We start from the raw sequence: 17,137 nt of genomic DNA, 5'->3' as shown, positions 1-17,137 counted from the left end.
TTTATACTAAAAAACACTACAATACTAATTTTACATGTTTTATATTATTAACTTTAAATTTTGATCTATTATTTTTGTTATGTTCGTAATTATAGTTTTTTTTTCGACGCGTAACTACAAGTCACACCTATAGAGCATCTATGTTACTGACATGACATCGAGCCGATGTAAATATCACATCAATCTTTCCGATATAAAAGAAACCAAAATTTCAGTTCTCTTTTTTCCCCCACATTAATTCTAGCTCAGAAAATAATAAATAGTTGGTTTGAATCACATATCATCCTTGATCTGAAATCTGAACATCTTCAGATAAACATTTTTTGAGATACAAATGATAGATTGAAGCTACCAAATACGCGACGTCTAAACAATTTACATCTCAATTCAACCATAGCTTTGGCCGCGTCAATTCGTGCTCTGTAGCTGAACCCTGGTTCGCGAGCTTCTGGATACGTGAAGAGAATTCCTCCGCCTGTCATGTTACACAAACCATCAGAAATACATAATTTTCAAATTTGAAATGATAGAAGAATTGAGAGACAGCAAATACTGGGAGGCATGTCAAGGTTTAAAATGTTCTTACATCAAACTAATGGGATATTTATTCTATTAACTGCATTACATGAAATTTTTAATTGGTTCCATGTTTGTAAAGAAATGTGTGAATGGAAGAATATTGAAATTTTCCACTTAAACTTAAATTGGAAGTTTCAACACATACAAAAGGAAGAGAATTGATAAAACAGTAAAAAAAACAAATTTTGTCACTCAGACCTGTGAAAGCGATGTGTGTGTAACATACGCACACGCACACATAGAACCCTCTTTTTATGATTTCCGTGATTGCTAGCTTCAATAGTTCGGTTTTTAAGTTTCTATTAAAGGGTCACCCAGAAACACCATCACTTCCACATGAAGCCAGCCTTCAAACAGGCCAAACGCCATTCGCCCCTTGTCAGTGATTGTTGTAAGTTGTAACTTATAACTTCTTTTGAAATGAATAGTGAAAATTCGGATACCAATTTTAACCGTAATTGCCACACAAATTCCTGGTAATATTATTAAAATATATATGAACAATAGAAAAAACACCAAATTTTGCTCACCATATACTAACAAGGGTGGTATTTGCTGCTCACAACAAATCCAACAGCATCTGAAAAAGAGTAAGAGTTAAGATTCTTACCTTTTCATCAACCCACATCAATGAACTCAGTTGGTTGTTTAAGATACGAACAACGACATCCAGTGGAGTCATTCCATCCGTGGCATCAAGCCCTCCACCCTAATTTTGAAATATCAGTTATGTATTGTCTACTCAAATCTTTAAAGAATATGAAACACATTTAAAGTAAAAGTGTTGAATATAGTATTTTATTTTATAAGTAGTTAATGGATTATTATCTACTAATTAGTTAAGATTTTATTTGATTGTCATTAACTTAGTAGATTAGATAGTGGTATCTTTTATTTGTTTTTTAAACTCTTTTAGATTAAGATTTCTTTTTTGATTCTTCTAGATTAGGATAGCTTATTTCTTTCTTATTTATAATTGTACTGGGACGATTGGAAAGACGAATGAGAAACGTTTTGTTTCCTCCCAAGCTCTCTCTCTAAAAACAACATGGTATCAGAGCTATAACAAAACAACAAAAAATATTTTTTTTTCCATGGCCTCTTCATTCAAATCTTCGGGTTCCAGTTCCACAATCCCGGTAGTGCCCATTCCCCTGGCGGCCGCCGATACCTCCCATATCCCGATCACTTGCCACAAATTAAATGGGCAAAACTACCTACAATGGTCACAATCCATATTGATGTTCATCTGTGGAAAGGGAAAAGATGAACTCATCACGGGTACGACGGATCAACCTGAAAAATCCGACCCCAAGTTTAAGGCCTGGAATTCCGAAAATTATATGGTAATGTCTTGGTTGATCAATTCCATGACGACTGAAATAAGTGAAAACTTTCTCCTCTATACCACTGCCAAAGACATATGGGAAGCCGCCCGTGATACATATTCAGCCAAGGACAATACATCAGAATTGTTCGCTGTTGAAAGCAATCTTCAGGATCTCCGTCAAGGTGATCTCACTGTCACAGCTTATTTTTTTTTTTTGATAAGAAACTAATATATATTGATAAAATTTAGTTAAATATTACAACATTAAGTGGACAAGCCATCCACAAATCGTGGTAAATGAAAAAGATTACAGCCTCAACTTTCAAGAATCAACAGAGGATAAAACACCAATCCCTAACAAGATCTGATAACATTAAATGGCTAAAAGCCGGAATCGCAACTGTCCATCTTGCTACTCTGATCTTAATTGTTTCCCACAGATTATCTGAAGTCTCTTCTATGTCGCTGAATATCCTGTTGTTTCGTTCGAGCCATATCGACCAAAATAAGCAATGAATTATGATCAGCCAGAACTGGTTTAGGCTTTTCCCTTTGAGATAGCAATGATCCATAAGGTACATATCGCCTGATTTGAAGGGAACGGTCCATTGAAATCCCAAGTGTTGCATGACTTTGTTCCAAATACTTGTCGTGTAAGAGCAATGAACCAAAATGTGATCCTGTTCTTCGATATCTTGTTTACACAATACACACCACTGAGGACATAAATCATGATGAGGATTCCTAATCTGCAGCTTGTCGTTCGTCTGCAATTTCCCCAACGCGACTATCCACGAGAACACTTTCACCTTATGAGGGATTGGCACTTTCCAGATTTTATCGATGAAAGGAAAAGATGAGGTAGAACTACTGTTGAAAAAAGAAGAGTAAAAAGAATTAACTGAGAAAAGACCCGAAGCATCTCCCAACCAAACCCTGAAGTCCCTAACCCCGACACTCACAGTAACCGAATGCAACACTCCAGATAAATTTGTGAACTCTTCTAATTCTGCATCGTGCAACCCTCTTCTAAAGCTCACCTCCCACTGAACTGGAGATAGACCTAAACTGTCTGGGACGGAGTAAAAATGATTTACTGTTTTGTTCTTAGACTCTGAAAGAAGATAAAGAAGAGGAAAACACTCTCTCAAAGGAGACAAACCCACCCACCTATCCTCCCAAAACCTCAATAAATTTCCACCCTTAATAACCGAGCCAATCAAATTCCAGCAAAGTGAATGAGTCCGAGAGATATACTTCCATGGGCTTCTAAACGTCAAATTCCTTGCCTCGCACAAATCCCATCCGTTACTCTGTACTCCATAAATACTGCCAACAACTTGTTTCCACAACGGGCTTTCCTCAATTGCACCTCTCCACCACCATTTTCCGAGTAGTGCTTTGTTCCTTAGAAGTAAATTACCTAGTCCTAGCCCACCTTGTTCTTTCGGTTTGCTAACTTGATTCCAATTAATGACATGGCAGTGCGAATCTCCATCATTTCCGTCCCATAAGAAGTTCCTCATTAGTCTTTCCATAATCTTTGCCACACTGTTGGGGACCCTGAACAAAGACATAAAATAAGTGGGCAAAGCACTTAAAACCGATTGAATCAGTGTCAGACGACCACCTCTTGAAAGGAAACCCCTCTTCCATCCAGCCAACTTATTGGACATCTTGGAAATGACCGGCATCCAAAATTCCAATTTGGTTGGGTTACCTCCTAACGGTACGCCAAGGTATCTGATGGGCCAACTTTCCATCTTGCATCCAATTGTTCTTGCCATGTTCTGTACTGTGACATCCGATTGGTTCAATCCAAGCAATGAGCTCTTCTCAAAATTAATCTTCAACCCTGATCTTGTGCAAAAAAGCTTTAGGATTTCGACTACTGCCATCAAATGTTGATCTGTTTGAACGAGGAATAAAGTGTCGTCCGCAAACTGAATATGTGACACTTGTACTTTGTTTCTTCCCACCTCAAGGCCTCTAACAGTGTTGCTGGATTTTGCTCGATCGACCAAACCCCCTAAACTGTCGATCACCAAATTAAATAGGAATGGTGATAGCGGATCTCCTTGTCTGAGTCCTCGCTCTCCTTTGAACTTACCTCTCGGTCGCCCGTTAATGAAAATCGAATATGATACATTGGACACGCAACCCTTAATCCACTTCCTCCACTTAGTTCCGAAACCTTTCTTATTCAATACGAAATCTAGGAAACTCCAATCTACATTATCGTATGCTTTTTCGAAGTCAACTTTCAAGATCCAACCTTGTTTCCTCTTCCTTCTATATTCCTCAACCACCTCATTTGCGATAAGGCAACAATCTGTTATATGTCTGCCCCGGATGAAAGCACACTGGTTCTCCGCCACTGTTTTGCTCATCACCTCTTTCAGTCTGTTTGCTAGGACTTTGGATAAAATTTTGTACAAGCTGGTTACTAAACTGATCGGTCGAAAGTCTTTGATTTTCATGGCCTCTTGTTTTTTTGGAATGAGACACAGGTATGTCTCATTTGTTACCCCATTTACGATTCCATCCGTGAAAAATTCCTCGAAAACTTGCAACAGATCATTCTTAACCGTGGCCCAACATTTTTGAAAGAAAGCTAGACTGAAACCATCTGGTCCCGGTGCCTTATTTCCGTCACAATGAAACACCGCACGTTTAATCTCTTCCTCAGAAAAAAGCACTTCCAGATTCGTTGCATCCTCTGGACTTAAGGATCTCCAATCCAATCCCTCTAAGCCCAATTCAACTTGCTCTGATTTCCTGAACAGTTTTTTGTAGTATTCTATAATGGCTTCCTCTATCTCCGCTTCGTCTGTAAGCAACGACCCGTCATCCAACTCGATCTTTTCTATCAGCGCTTTATTTCTTCTGTTTTTCAGCAAGGAATGGAAGAACATGGTATTTTGATCCCCATAAGTGAGCCATTTGACATTAGATTTTTGACTTTCCATTTGCATTTTTCGTATAGTTAGTAATTCCAGCTCACTTCGCACATCCCTGCGTTTTTGTTTTAGTTGGGTTGACCAAACACCTGTTGACTCCTGCTCATCTAGTTGTGAAACCACGAATTGCAGCTCTTTAAACCTGATGTTAACGTCACCGAAGAATTCCTTATTCCATACTGAGACCCTTTTTTTTGTTTCTCTAAGCTTCCTCATAAATCTGTACCCTGCCCATCCTTGAAAATCCTCGGCGTTCCACCATGATGCTAGTGACTGCTGAAAAGCTTTATGAGTTAACCATACATTCTCAAATCGAAACGGTGAAGGTCCCCATTTGAGTCTCTTTGTGTCCAAAACTATCGGGTGATGGTCAGAAGTAATTCTTGGAAGCACCAACTGTCGGTGTGTTTGGAAAATAGCTAACCATCCCTCAGATAACAGAAACCTGTCTAATCTGCTACAAATTGGATTGACTCTGAAGTTGGACCAAGTGTATTTAGCATTCAATAAAGGCGGATCGTAAAGGCACATCTCCTCAATGAGAGCATCGAAACATTGCATACTTGTGGTGAGCGAGTTGCTATTCATCTTTTCATTCAAATTGCGAACCACGTTGAAATCGCCTCCTACACACCATCTGACTCCGCAGATTGAATTCAAACCTGCCAATTCCTCCCAAAACAATTCTCGATGCCTTGGATTACACGGCCCATAAACAGCGGAGAACCACCACAAAATATCATCCCTGCGCTTGATTTGAATTGATACCGAGTAATTCCCGATCAAATTGTCACAAACCTCAATTGACTTATTCGAGACTCACGAGTGGAAATGCCCTGATGATGGTGGGTTATATCATGTGATTCTGGAAAGGAAACGCATCTTCAAATTTTTATCGGGCCTCAACTCTACACTGGATGAAGTGCGCGGACGGATATTGGGCACAAAACCTCTCCCTGGTCTTCGGGCTGTTTTTTCCGAAGTACGTCACGAGGAAAGCCGCAGAAAAGTCATGTTAGGTCCCCTCGTTCCTCCACTATCCGTCGAATCTGCACTAGCTACTCCGAATCATTCATTCTCCGCTGCTGATGATCTTGGTTCAATGCGATACCCACCATCGCAAATGAAGACAGGTCGTCCATGGTGCTCAAAATGCCGAAAACCCAATCATACGCTGGAAACATATTGGAAAATACATGGAAAGCCTGTGGACTGGAAGCCCGCACGTGAAAGGCGAGCCAATGCAGCAGTAACAGAAGAACATTCTGAAGATCAGCTATCTCAACAACCTTTCACCAAAGAACAACTTGAACTACTCCAAAAACTGATTGGTCAGAATACTCTTGCCACTTCTCCCTCACTCACTGGCACTGGTAACGTGGCTCACGCAGGTATTTTCTCATTTGCTTCAACTGCCAAACATGAAACATCATCCTGGATAGTAGACTCGGGTGCGTCTGACCACATGACTGGAAATATGAATTATTTTCAATCATTTAGCAATTGTAATGCTTCGAATACAGTCCAAATTGCAAACGGATCATTATCTAGAGTTGCTGGTTATGGATCAATTCAATTGACTGCTGAGATTCACCTTCGTACAGTTTTGTTTGTACCAGATCTTGCATGTAATCTGTTGTCTGTAAGTAAGCTCAGTAATGATCTCAGATGCACAGCTCAGTTCTCTGTTGATTCGTGTGTTTTTCAGGATTTGGCATCGGGGAGGAAGATTGGCAGTGCTGATTTGTGTGCTGGACTGTATCTTCTCAAGATGAATGTTTCCAAGAATACCCCACACCCAAGTCCTTCCCAGCCTTTCTGCTCTCATTCCATTACAACTTTGAACAAAGATAGTGATATCCTATTATGGCATTATCGATTAGGCCATCCAAATTTTTGGTATCTTCGCAAGTTGTTTCCCTTTTTGTTTAGTAATAATAAAAATCTGCATTCTCTTAAATGCGATATTTGTCAATTATCTAAACATACACGTACAACTTTCACGCCTAATCATTATAAACCATCAACACCTTTTTCTCTTATACACAGTGACATCTGGGGTCCCTCAAATATAAACAATATGAGTGGCACTCGCTGGTTTATTTTATTCGTCGATGATCATACACGTCTTTCGTGGGTGTTCTTGATGAAAGATAAATCAGAGACTACACAGATTTTCAAACATTTCCACACCATGATCCACACACAATTTTCTACCAAAATTCAAATTTTACGAACAGACAGAGCAAGGGACTACTTCAATTCTGTTTTGGGAGGTTACTTGCAAACGCATGGAATTATTCACCAAAGTTCTTGCGTTGATACACCCCAACAAAACGGAGTGTCAGAGCGAAAAAATCGTCACCTCCTTGAAGTAGCACGATCACTTCTTTACACTATGAATGTCCCTAAGTCCCACTGGGGTGATGCCATCCTCTCAGCCACTTACCTCATTAATCGGATGCCCTCTCGAGTCCTAAATTTTCAAACCCCCATCCAATGCTTCCAGAAATTTTTTCCCAACTCACATCTTCTTCACGACATACCCCTTAAGGTATTTGGTTGCTCATGCTTCGTTCACATCCACTCCCATAATCGCGGCAAACTCGAGCCACGCGCTGTCAAGTGCATATTTCTCGGTTATTCTCCTAACCAGAAAGGGTACAAGTGTTTTTCTCCCATCACGAAAAAATTTTACTCTTCAATGGATGTTACCTTTTTTGAGTCTGTCTCTTTCTATCCCAATACATCGGTTCCAGGGGAGTGTTCAAACGATGAACCGTTACATTGGGAACTCACAACACCCTACATTGAACCGATCCCCGACTCATCCTGTGAGTCCAGTGAACCAATCCCCGAGCCATTTTTTCCATCCACAAATGAGCAAACTGAAACAAATACAATCAGCCCACTACCTCATGTCTACTCCCGAAGGACACATCATCAAAAGAATGTACAGCCGGCACAACATCAACTTGTCCATGATTGCTCTCCGCTGCCAAATTCAGAAACAATCACACAAGGTATGTCTGATTCCGATACCCCGGTAGTTGAGTACATTGAACCTGATGACAGACCAATTGCTGTGAGGAAAGGTGTTCGAACATGTACAATGCATCCTATAGGTGATTTTGTATCACTCAAACGTTTTTCTCCTGTATATCGGTCATTTCTTTCCACTATAGACCAGATTCAAGTTCCAAGGGACATTCATGAAGCTCTCAATCATCCGAAATGGAAGGCTGCTGTCTATGATGAAATCAGAGCACTGGAGAAGAATCATACATGGAACATCGCTGATCTCCCAGCTGGAAAGAAACCCGTTGGATGTAAATGGATCTTCACAATCAAACATAAGTCCGATGGAAGCATAGAGCGGTTCAAAGCAAGACTTGTGGCTAAAGGGTATACACAAACTTATGGCATTGACTACCAAGAAACTTTCGCTCCTGTTGCTCGACTCAACACTGTTCGAGTTCTATTATCTATTGCAGCCAACCTAGACTGGCCTTTGTATCAGCTTGATGTTAAGAATGCTTTTCTCAACGGTGACCTCGAAGAAGAAGTGTACATGAACATTCCTCCCGGCTTTGAATCAACAAATACAGAAAATAAGGTATGCAGATTGAGGAAATCGCTATATGGGCTTAAACAATCACCTAGAGCCTGGTTCCATCGATTTACCAACGTGTTGAAGATACATGGCTACACTCAATGTCAAACTGATCACACATTATTTGTAAAACACTCTAAGGAAGGGAAGATTGCTGCCATTATAGTGTACGTAGATGACATTGTTCTTACAGGAAATCATAGTGAGGAAATGGCCCATGTAAAACTGATTCTCTCAAAAGAATTCGAAATGAAAGACCTTGGTCCTCTAAAGTATTTTTTGGGGATGGAAGTAGCAAGATCATCTCTCGGTATCTCGATCTCACAAAGAAGATATGTTCTTGACTTGCTGAAAGAAACTGGTATGTTAGGGTGCAAACCTGTGGGTACTCCGATGGATCCAAACATCAAGTTAGGCATTAAAGATGATAGTCCTCCTGTTGATAAAGGGAGATATCAACGACTAGTGGGAAAACTTATATACCTAGCACATACACGACCGGATATTGGATTTATTGTTAGTGTTATCAGTCAATTCATGAATACTCTGACAGAAGAGCACTTGGATGCTGCATATCGAGTGTTGAGATATCTGAAAGGGACACCTGGAAAAGGGTTACTCTTTAGGAAATCATCTATCCGAAATATCAAAGTGTATAGTGATGCTGATTGGGCTGGATCTCCTACAGACAGACGCTCCACGTCAGGATATTGCACATTTGTATGGGGGAACTTGGTAACATGGCGGAGCAAGAAACAACCTGTGGTAGCTCGTAGTAGTGCTGAAGCAGAGTTCCGTGCGTTGTCTAATGGAATTTGTGAAAGAATATGGCTCAAGAGACTTCTCGATGAATTAAAAGTGGAAGATGGTCATCCTATAGAAGTACTGTGTGATAGTCAAGCTGCCATTAGCATCTCAAAAAATCCAGTCCATCATGACAGAACAAAACACGTTGAGGTTGATCGACATTTCATTAGTGAGAAGATTGAAAAGGGGGTGATAGACCTCGGCTACACTCCTACCCAATTGCAAGTTGCAGATATACTTACGAAAGCACTTCACAGGCCCATTTATGAAGACTTGAGTTCCAAGCTTGGCATGATAAACTTATATGACCCAGCTTGAGGGGGAGTGTTGAATATAGTATTTTATTTTATAAGTAGTTAATGGATTATTATCTACTAATTAGTTAAGATTTTATTTGATTGTCATTAACTTAGTAGATTAGATAGTGGTATCTTTTATTTGTTTTTTAAACTCTTTTAGATTAAGATTTCTTTTTTGATTCTTCTAGATTAGGATAGCTTATTTCTTCCTTATTTATAATTGTACTGGGACGATTGGAAAGACGAATGAGAAACGTTTTGTTTCCTCCCAAGCTCTCTCTCTAAAAACAACAAAAAGTACTCACTTTGTTGGCATTAATAGAATTGATAATAGATTTAATCTGTTCAGTCATATGCTCCAGGTCTCGTTCTATCATTTCAGCCTGCTCGTACCTGCAATCATTAAGAATAAGAAAAATAAAGTATAAGACTAAAAATGAACAGTAAATCAACAGTACTTTTTAACTCCACCAAGCCTTGGAAGGTAATTTGATGCCCAATGACTTAACGGTTCATTGCATTGAAAACTGTCGGTCATCTAACAGCTAGACCTTAGATACAGTAACGCTAAATTTCATAATAACCCCGCGACAATTTTCAAATTTCGAGCTGAGAAATGTTTTTAAACAAAAAAACTGAGATGAGAGATGGAGACAGTCAAAACATATGTTAAAAGGAATCTACAAGAACCACGCAAAAGGAGTTCTCACATTGCATCTCTGGTAGATGCAGCCTCGTCATCAAGCAGTAATCCACGCTCTTCGCTGTATATACGCTCGGCTTCTTCCTCCATACTTTCCAAGGCTTTGTCAACCTAACAACCAATGACGAAACCAAAGCAAGAATTAGTTATGAAACTGACGCAAACAGCATTCTAGACAAAATCAACAGAAGAGTAATGATCTACAGACCGCAGGACGCAAACTAGGTTTTCTTGTTGCCTCTTGGATGTTAGTTTACGCCTCATGGCCCATAAAACTGGGCTTTTAATTCTTAGGACAAGTCAACAAATGAGACACCAGTTTTTTTATTATTGGGCTTTTAGAATCTTAAAAGCCTGCGGCATCTAGACGATTAGTCGGTGCCTAGCTTAAAAGCCTGTGGCATCTAGACGATTAGTCGTTGCCTAGGCTCGCCGACTATCACATTTTCGGTGCGGTCGGCCGGCTGGCGCCCAGCGCTTAGGCGGCTGCCTATCCCGAAATTTAGAACACTGCTTTATATGAAATCTAAGTTACACAAGAAACTATGTTACCAACTAGGAATTCTTAAAAGTTAAACCCGTAATTAATTGCTGTAAAAGGTTCAGTAATCAGTAAATATAAAAATATGTCCCAAGTTTTCCTCAAAAGGGAAAAACAAAAGGCAATATCACACTTGAGAATATTCAAAAGTAAACTTACATCCCATAAAATCATTTTTCTATTAAAACAAAGCACAAACTTCACCATCACTACATAAAACAATAAGAGTGGGTACCTCATCTTGATAAGTTTCAATTAGCTCCAACTGCCGCTCCAAACTATCCTGGGTCTTAACAACTTTTGCAACTTCACTCTAATTCAAAATTTTAAGAGTTCAATTCACCAGAGCCAATAATAAATATGATACATGCTAAAATTAAGGATAAACATAAAAAGTCCATAAGATGAATTCTTAAATCAATCGCTCATGCACATTGACACTCTGAATCCGGACATTAAATATTTGACAAACAAAAAGAGCAGTTCGACCTTCAAACAAGACCGTGTGGAAAGACAAAAATTCACAGACAGCAGACAATTATCGAGTAGCCCTTTCAAATGACATCGATTTAGTTCAAAATTGTGAAAAATAAAATAGATCATTCGGACCCAAAAGCCTGATATTAGGCCAATATAAAAAACGACTTCGAGAACGGACATGAGTGCAACAGTAAGGTAATTGAGGCATTGGACCAGTGCATATCCCTCAGAAACAGGAAAGATAAACCCACAGAACAAAAACATTAGGTTTATGGGTGTCAAGTTGGAACATACAACTTTATATCATGACCATATTCATTATTTTTAATCAGGAATGTATTAACTGAATATCATCGTTCAGATTTTTCAAGTAGATTGTAGTTTAAAAAAACCATTAATGCTTTTCCAAGAAACAAATCATACTAAGTTGAGAAATTGTCTTTTAGTTAACGCGATGAACTTGAATATTCAAAATCACGAACTAGATGGGAATCTGTCCGACTCTATAAGCTTTGACTTGTACCTAGTCAAACATAAATTCAGTTGCATAAGCCATTCTATAAGTTCCAGATTAAGTTAATCTCGGAATTGAAGCTTTTTAGGGGATCACAAACTTCTTTTGGTTGCATCCACAATCAATCAGGCAGTAATTAGAGCCCATTTAAATGATCTGAAATGTACAAGAGTTAAAGAAATACAGTAAATGAGAAGACTTGCATAAAAAAATACTTTTCCTCATACACCGGGTGACTGAATTAAAAACTGAAGCGCAGAGACAGCATCTTCAAGGTAGAAAACATAAAAAACAAATACAGCATACATAATAAATAGAAAAAGGGAATGCATATGCATCCAACAAATACTGACAGGCAATACTACTAAATCCCACCAATTAAGGCTAAATGTAAAGGCAACTAAACAAATAAACATTGGCATAGAATCACATTACTGAGAAAAAATTTCTACGATATTAATGTGGTATACAGTGAACTACCTCAAGTGTGAGAAGAATATCACGATTCTGCAAAATCCTACGGTCCCACTCAGCTATTGCATTAGCTTGCTTCTGAAATTTTCCAGCCCGCTCCTGTAGTTCAGCATTCCATTCCTTGATGATCTACAACAAATATTTTCACATAATTGGTGACCCAAAACACAAACAGAAGATTGCCGATAAAAAATTATAGGAACAGAGTTTTTTTTATGTTTCTGCGTAGTAAAGTTTATATAACTGTAAAACATAAGCATACTGTTGATAAAAATTAAAAAAAGCACCACCGGTGCAAAAAATATTTACCTCTTCAACAGTTCTCCCAGTAATTTCAGACGGTAACTTGGGTGCAGAGGCTAATGCTGTACTGGTTGTTGAAGTAGTCCTGCAAGACAAGAATAATACGAGGAGAGAATAAATGTTTAAAACCTAATATACATCTACCATAGAAAATGTTTCCAGTATTTGATCTACTAAATAAAGCACCAAATAACTTTTGCTATGAGTTATTCATTTAATTTACAATAACTACTTCGGTAAATTTGTGCTAGTAATCCAACTGGGAAACTGTTAACCATCTATCGGCCTCCAATCCTGTGTTAGCGGGAAATCTACTCTTCACTCCTCATTCTTAAGTTCGAGAATATAGGAACCAGAGTTTGGTCTCAAATCTTATAAACCACAGAATTCAAACTTATCATTCAACCACTAAAAACTCCGATATTGTGTTGCGTGCTTGTATTTGTTTGTCTAGTATCTTAACATTTTATGCCCCTCTTTGCAGAACATATTACTTTTTTTCTGTGATAGTAAGACTATTAAAATGGTATTTTATCTACTCTTTCAAAGTGATTGGATATAGGGTCTCCAATCTATATGCTAAATAATATCTTTCAGGAAAAATTGACCGCCAAGAAACAACAAAAAGAACGATTATAAGCATGATTCTATCTAAAACTGGGATTGCAAGTTTGGAACATCCTGAAAATTGCAGCTCCATCACAATGATTAATACACTTTGTAGTGAATAAGACAAAAAAAAATGATAGAACCAGTGTGACATACAGACCCACTACTGGAAGATACAACAAGGGATGATGTTGTTTGAGCAGAAGAACCGGGAGTTGCACTTATCGGAGTTGTTGAAGCCACACCTGGAGCACCCACAAATACATTGACACAGTCTAAAATAAACCAACAAGTAAGGGAAGTATTGTATTAATTACCACCAGCTTCATATAAAATATATGGGCGATTACATCATGATTGAAAAAGACACACAAAAGAAAGGAAAAAATGAGAAAGTTCTGTTGGTGAGATATCTCATATCTAACAAGTATTCCCTCAATTTATAGCATCCAAAACTGAAAGCTTTAAGAGCTTATCTAATTAAAGCTCATTGTCATCATTTTGCTATATAGGACAAAAGAAAAGTATTCAAGGACTTGATACCACCTGTGCTAGGCTTTTAATAATCGATGGAGCCTACATTAGCCTATCAAACCCAAATTTTTGGTTTTACGTGTCTTGCAGTCTACTCGAATAATTGGACTTCAAATTCCAGTACAATCATGACCACTATCCTCACCAATGGCACCTTCACAATATATTAATTTTTAAGAAAATTAAGATTTCATCATAATAATAGTAAATCCATAAAGATTAAAAAAAAGGGTTCAAGTGAAGGATAAACATCCATCGAATGTAGGTTTTCAAATATTTCTCGCAAAATATATAAAGGTACTTGATGCGTATTCACGCGAAATAATTAATACCATAATAGAAAACCCTTAATTTTCCAACATTCTAGCAAATTATCCACAAAATTATTAAAGCTTTAAAAAATAATTAACACCGTAATAGAAAAAACTCTTCATTTTACAATTTCAACTCAAACCAACAGATCAAATAATCCAGAATCCGCCAGTATCCCAGCATTTTTCTCTTTACTCCGCTAAAACTTAAAAGAAGGTGCAACAAGCAAGAGCTCAAATAACTAAACCAAGTAAACATTCCTCTTGTCGAAGATTTACTAGTAACATATCAACATTATTCTTCCTCGACTGCTCTGATTCTTAAGAGTTAAACAGCATGCCCTATATTACAAGAACACAACATCTAGAAAATGTATATATTGAATTTGGACTGATATGCACAAGTATAAAATTTCCAATCAAGCGAATAGAAATTTACCTAGAGAAGGCAGAGTAGAAACCGATTGTGGTTGAGATGACACTGAGGATGCAGCTATGGGTGATTTCAAAGATAAAGAGAAGGCACTTGAAGCTCCAGATGACAATGCAGGCGCACTAGCAGCGCTGAAACCCGTGAAACCTGTAGATGGAGCAGATGTAATGATATTCAATGTCGTGGACACTGAATGAACAGTACCAATAGAAACAGGGAAAGTCAAACCAGAACTAGCAGTAGAAGATGCGGTAGCAGCAGATAGAAATGAAGCAGTTGTAGCTGAAGGGGTGGTACCAGCTGCAGTGGCTTTTGATGTGGGCACACTTGACAGAGGCGATGTTAAAGTGGAGGATTGAAACCCTGTAGTGCCAAAACTGGGCAAAGTCGATGATGAAGCTGCTCCTGTTGCTAAACCGGTAGTGCTCTTTAAAAATGAAAAACCAGAAGAAACAGAAGTGGGCGCTGTTGAAAATGAAGCAGCGGGTGTAGTAGCAGCAGTTCCCAGGCCAGCAGCTGATGCTGCAGGGAACGAAAATCCAGGAGAACCAGATGCACTGGCAAAAGAAAATCCAGGTGCTGAAGAAGCTGAGCTTGAAGCATTGGTAGGTGCGGGGAATGATGTAGCTGTGGTGAAAGAGCTCGATGAACCGAACAGGGGAGCTGGAGATGAACTAAAGATGGATGAGGAGGAACCCGTAAGACCTAAAGTTGACGCAGAACTTGATCCAAATAATGGTGCATTTCCGAGAGAACTAGATGCAGTGGCAAATGAAAATCCAGATGCCGAAGAAGCTGAGCTTGAAGCATTGATAGGTAATGGGGATGATGTAGCTGAGGAGGAAGTGCTTAACGAACCGAACAAAGTAACTGGAGAGGAACTAAACATGGACGAAGAGGAACCCAAAAGGCCTAAAGTTGATCCAGAGCTTGATCCAAACGATGGTGTATTTCCCACTGATGCTACATTTGTTGGAAATGAAGGTGTGGAGGGGGCGAATAGGCCTCCAGCTGGGAACTTACCATCAAAAACATTTGACGCTGGGATTGGACCTGACTCGGACAGGGGAGCAGTGTTTGCAGTATTTGATGATGATAAAGACGATCCGAATAGGTTGGACGATGCGGCTAGACCAGATCCAAATGACGGTGTGGTGGTACTGCTATTAGAAGCTCCAGAGAAAAATCCGAAAGGGTTAGAAGTTGGGGCATTGCTGGACCCAGATAAGTTTGAAGATCCCGGAGCAGGGGATGCAAATAATGTTGAGGTACCAAATGGTGATGATGAAGGCGATGGCGATCCGACCACAGCAGCAGAACTCGACCCAAACACGTTAGCAGGATTACCCGTACCCAAAGATGGGGATCCAAAAGGAATTGAAGCAGGAGCCGCAGAAGAGGACCCCAAAATGTTCGGAGCTGGCACTGATCCAAAAAAGTTCGAAGAGGAGGCTGACCCAGATAATGATGAACCAAAAGGACTAGAGGTGGAAGACGCGGTAGAAGAAGACCCAAACATGCTGGGTGCAGAACCCGAACCGAAAATATTTGTTGTTGGCGCCGAACCAGATAAAGAGGATCCAAAGAAATTGGAAGTACTTGCTGAAGCAGAAGATCCGAAAGAGCTCGGAGTCGTCCCAGATCCAAAAAATTGGATGTTGGAGTCGAACCTGATGCAGAAGATGATCCAAATGTATTTGATGTGAGGCCTGCACCGGTAGAAGACCCGAATAAATTGGAGGCGGGAGAAGGCGACGAGCCGAACATTGAGGAACCTCCGAATGGGGTTGCAGATGATCCGGTGGTGGAAGATGCCGTTCCCGACCCAACGCCGAAGGAAATTGCGGAAGTGGTTGAGGTGGGGTTTGAACTAGGGTTTGAAAAGCCAAACGAAAAGGGATAAGGGGACGACGAAGAAGACGAAAATGAGGAAGTTGTGGAGAAGCCAAAGTTCGTCCCCGCCATGGTGGAGGCGGATATCGGCTGCTCTGCGGACGGTGGCGGGGTATGGGGTTTTTTAAATTTTGGGGTTTAGGGGTAGAAGGGAAGGAAATGTGTCTTGTCGTAAATTGAGGTTTAGGAAGTACATTTCCGCGATCTTTGTTTAGGGCCGGAACACCTTTCGGCCCGGTCAAATAGTACCATAACGGCCCATTTTCAATTTCTCATACATTTTAACAAACAAATTCCTGCCGCGGGTCGGTTGTCGCTGTTCCGGCAAAAACATGAACTACGAGCAGAGACTGGTCGAGGGGGCCAAGTACGTCTACGCCGGATATTCTAGGACCTCCGCAGATGCACGTGTCGATCTCTCTCAGCTGGAGATAAAGCTACGCTCAAACATCACCAAGTCGAAAGTGTCTCCTGGCTCATTCGGCGATACCACCTCGGCGTCAACGTCATCCTTGATACACTTCTAATTTCGAAAATTCTTGTTTTTTTCCGTTTGTCTAGGAGGTCGACTTTCAAATTCAATGGTGTGCTGAGTTTTTCTAGAATTGTATACCAGTAATTGTGAATGAAATATCTGAATGTTAGCAGAAATACCCAATTTTTTAATGGTTGGTTTTAGTTAATTAAGACCAAATATTTGCAAAAGTGTAGAGTTCTTGTTAACATTTTTCTTAGCATGTTGTATTGTAGAATT

The 17,137-nt window shown here is 39.5% G+C and overlaps 1 protein-coding gene across 1 annotated transcript; it reads right to left on the bottom strand.

Moving 5' to 3' along the window:
- Nucleotides 1-168: 168 nt before the first annotated feature.
- On the bottom strand, nt 169-16,590 carry LOC140838616 (uncharacterized). Its single transcript, XM_073205062.1, is given in 11 exon segments — nt 169-475; nt 1,190-1,288; nt 9,894-9,981; nt 10,299-10,402; nt 11,068-11,145; nt 12,307-12,429; nt 12,610-12,688; nt 13,373-13,457; nt 14,497-14,637; nt 14,719-16,132; nt 16,135-16,590. Coding segments are annotated over 11 exon segments (2,625 nt in total). The 5' UTR covers nt 16,456-16,590; the 3' UTR covers nt 169-382.
- Between the last annotated feature and the right edge of the window lie 547 nt (nt 16,591-17,137).

Source organism: Primulina eburnea, chromosome 1, assembly GCF_022965805.1.
Source record: "Primulina eburnea isolate SZY01 chromosome 1, ASM2296580v1, whole genome shotgun sequence".
In the NCBI taxonomy this organism is placed as follows: domain Eukaryota; kingdom Viridiplantae; phylum Streptophyta; class Magnoliopsida; order Lamiales; family Gesneriaceae; genus Primulina; species Primulina eburnea.
Note: the sequence above shows the minus strand (reverse complement) of the source record. Positions and strands in the feature narration are given on the sequence as shown.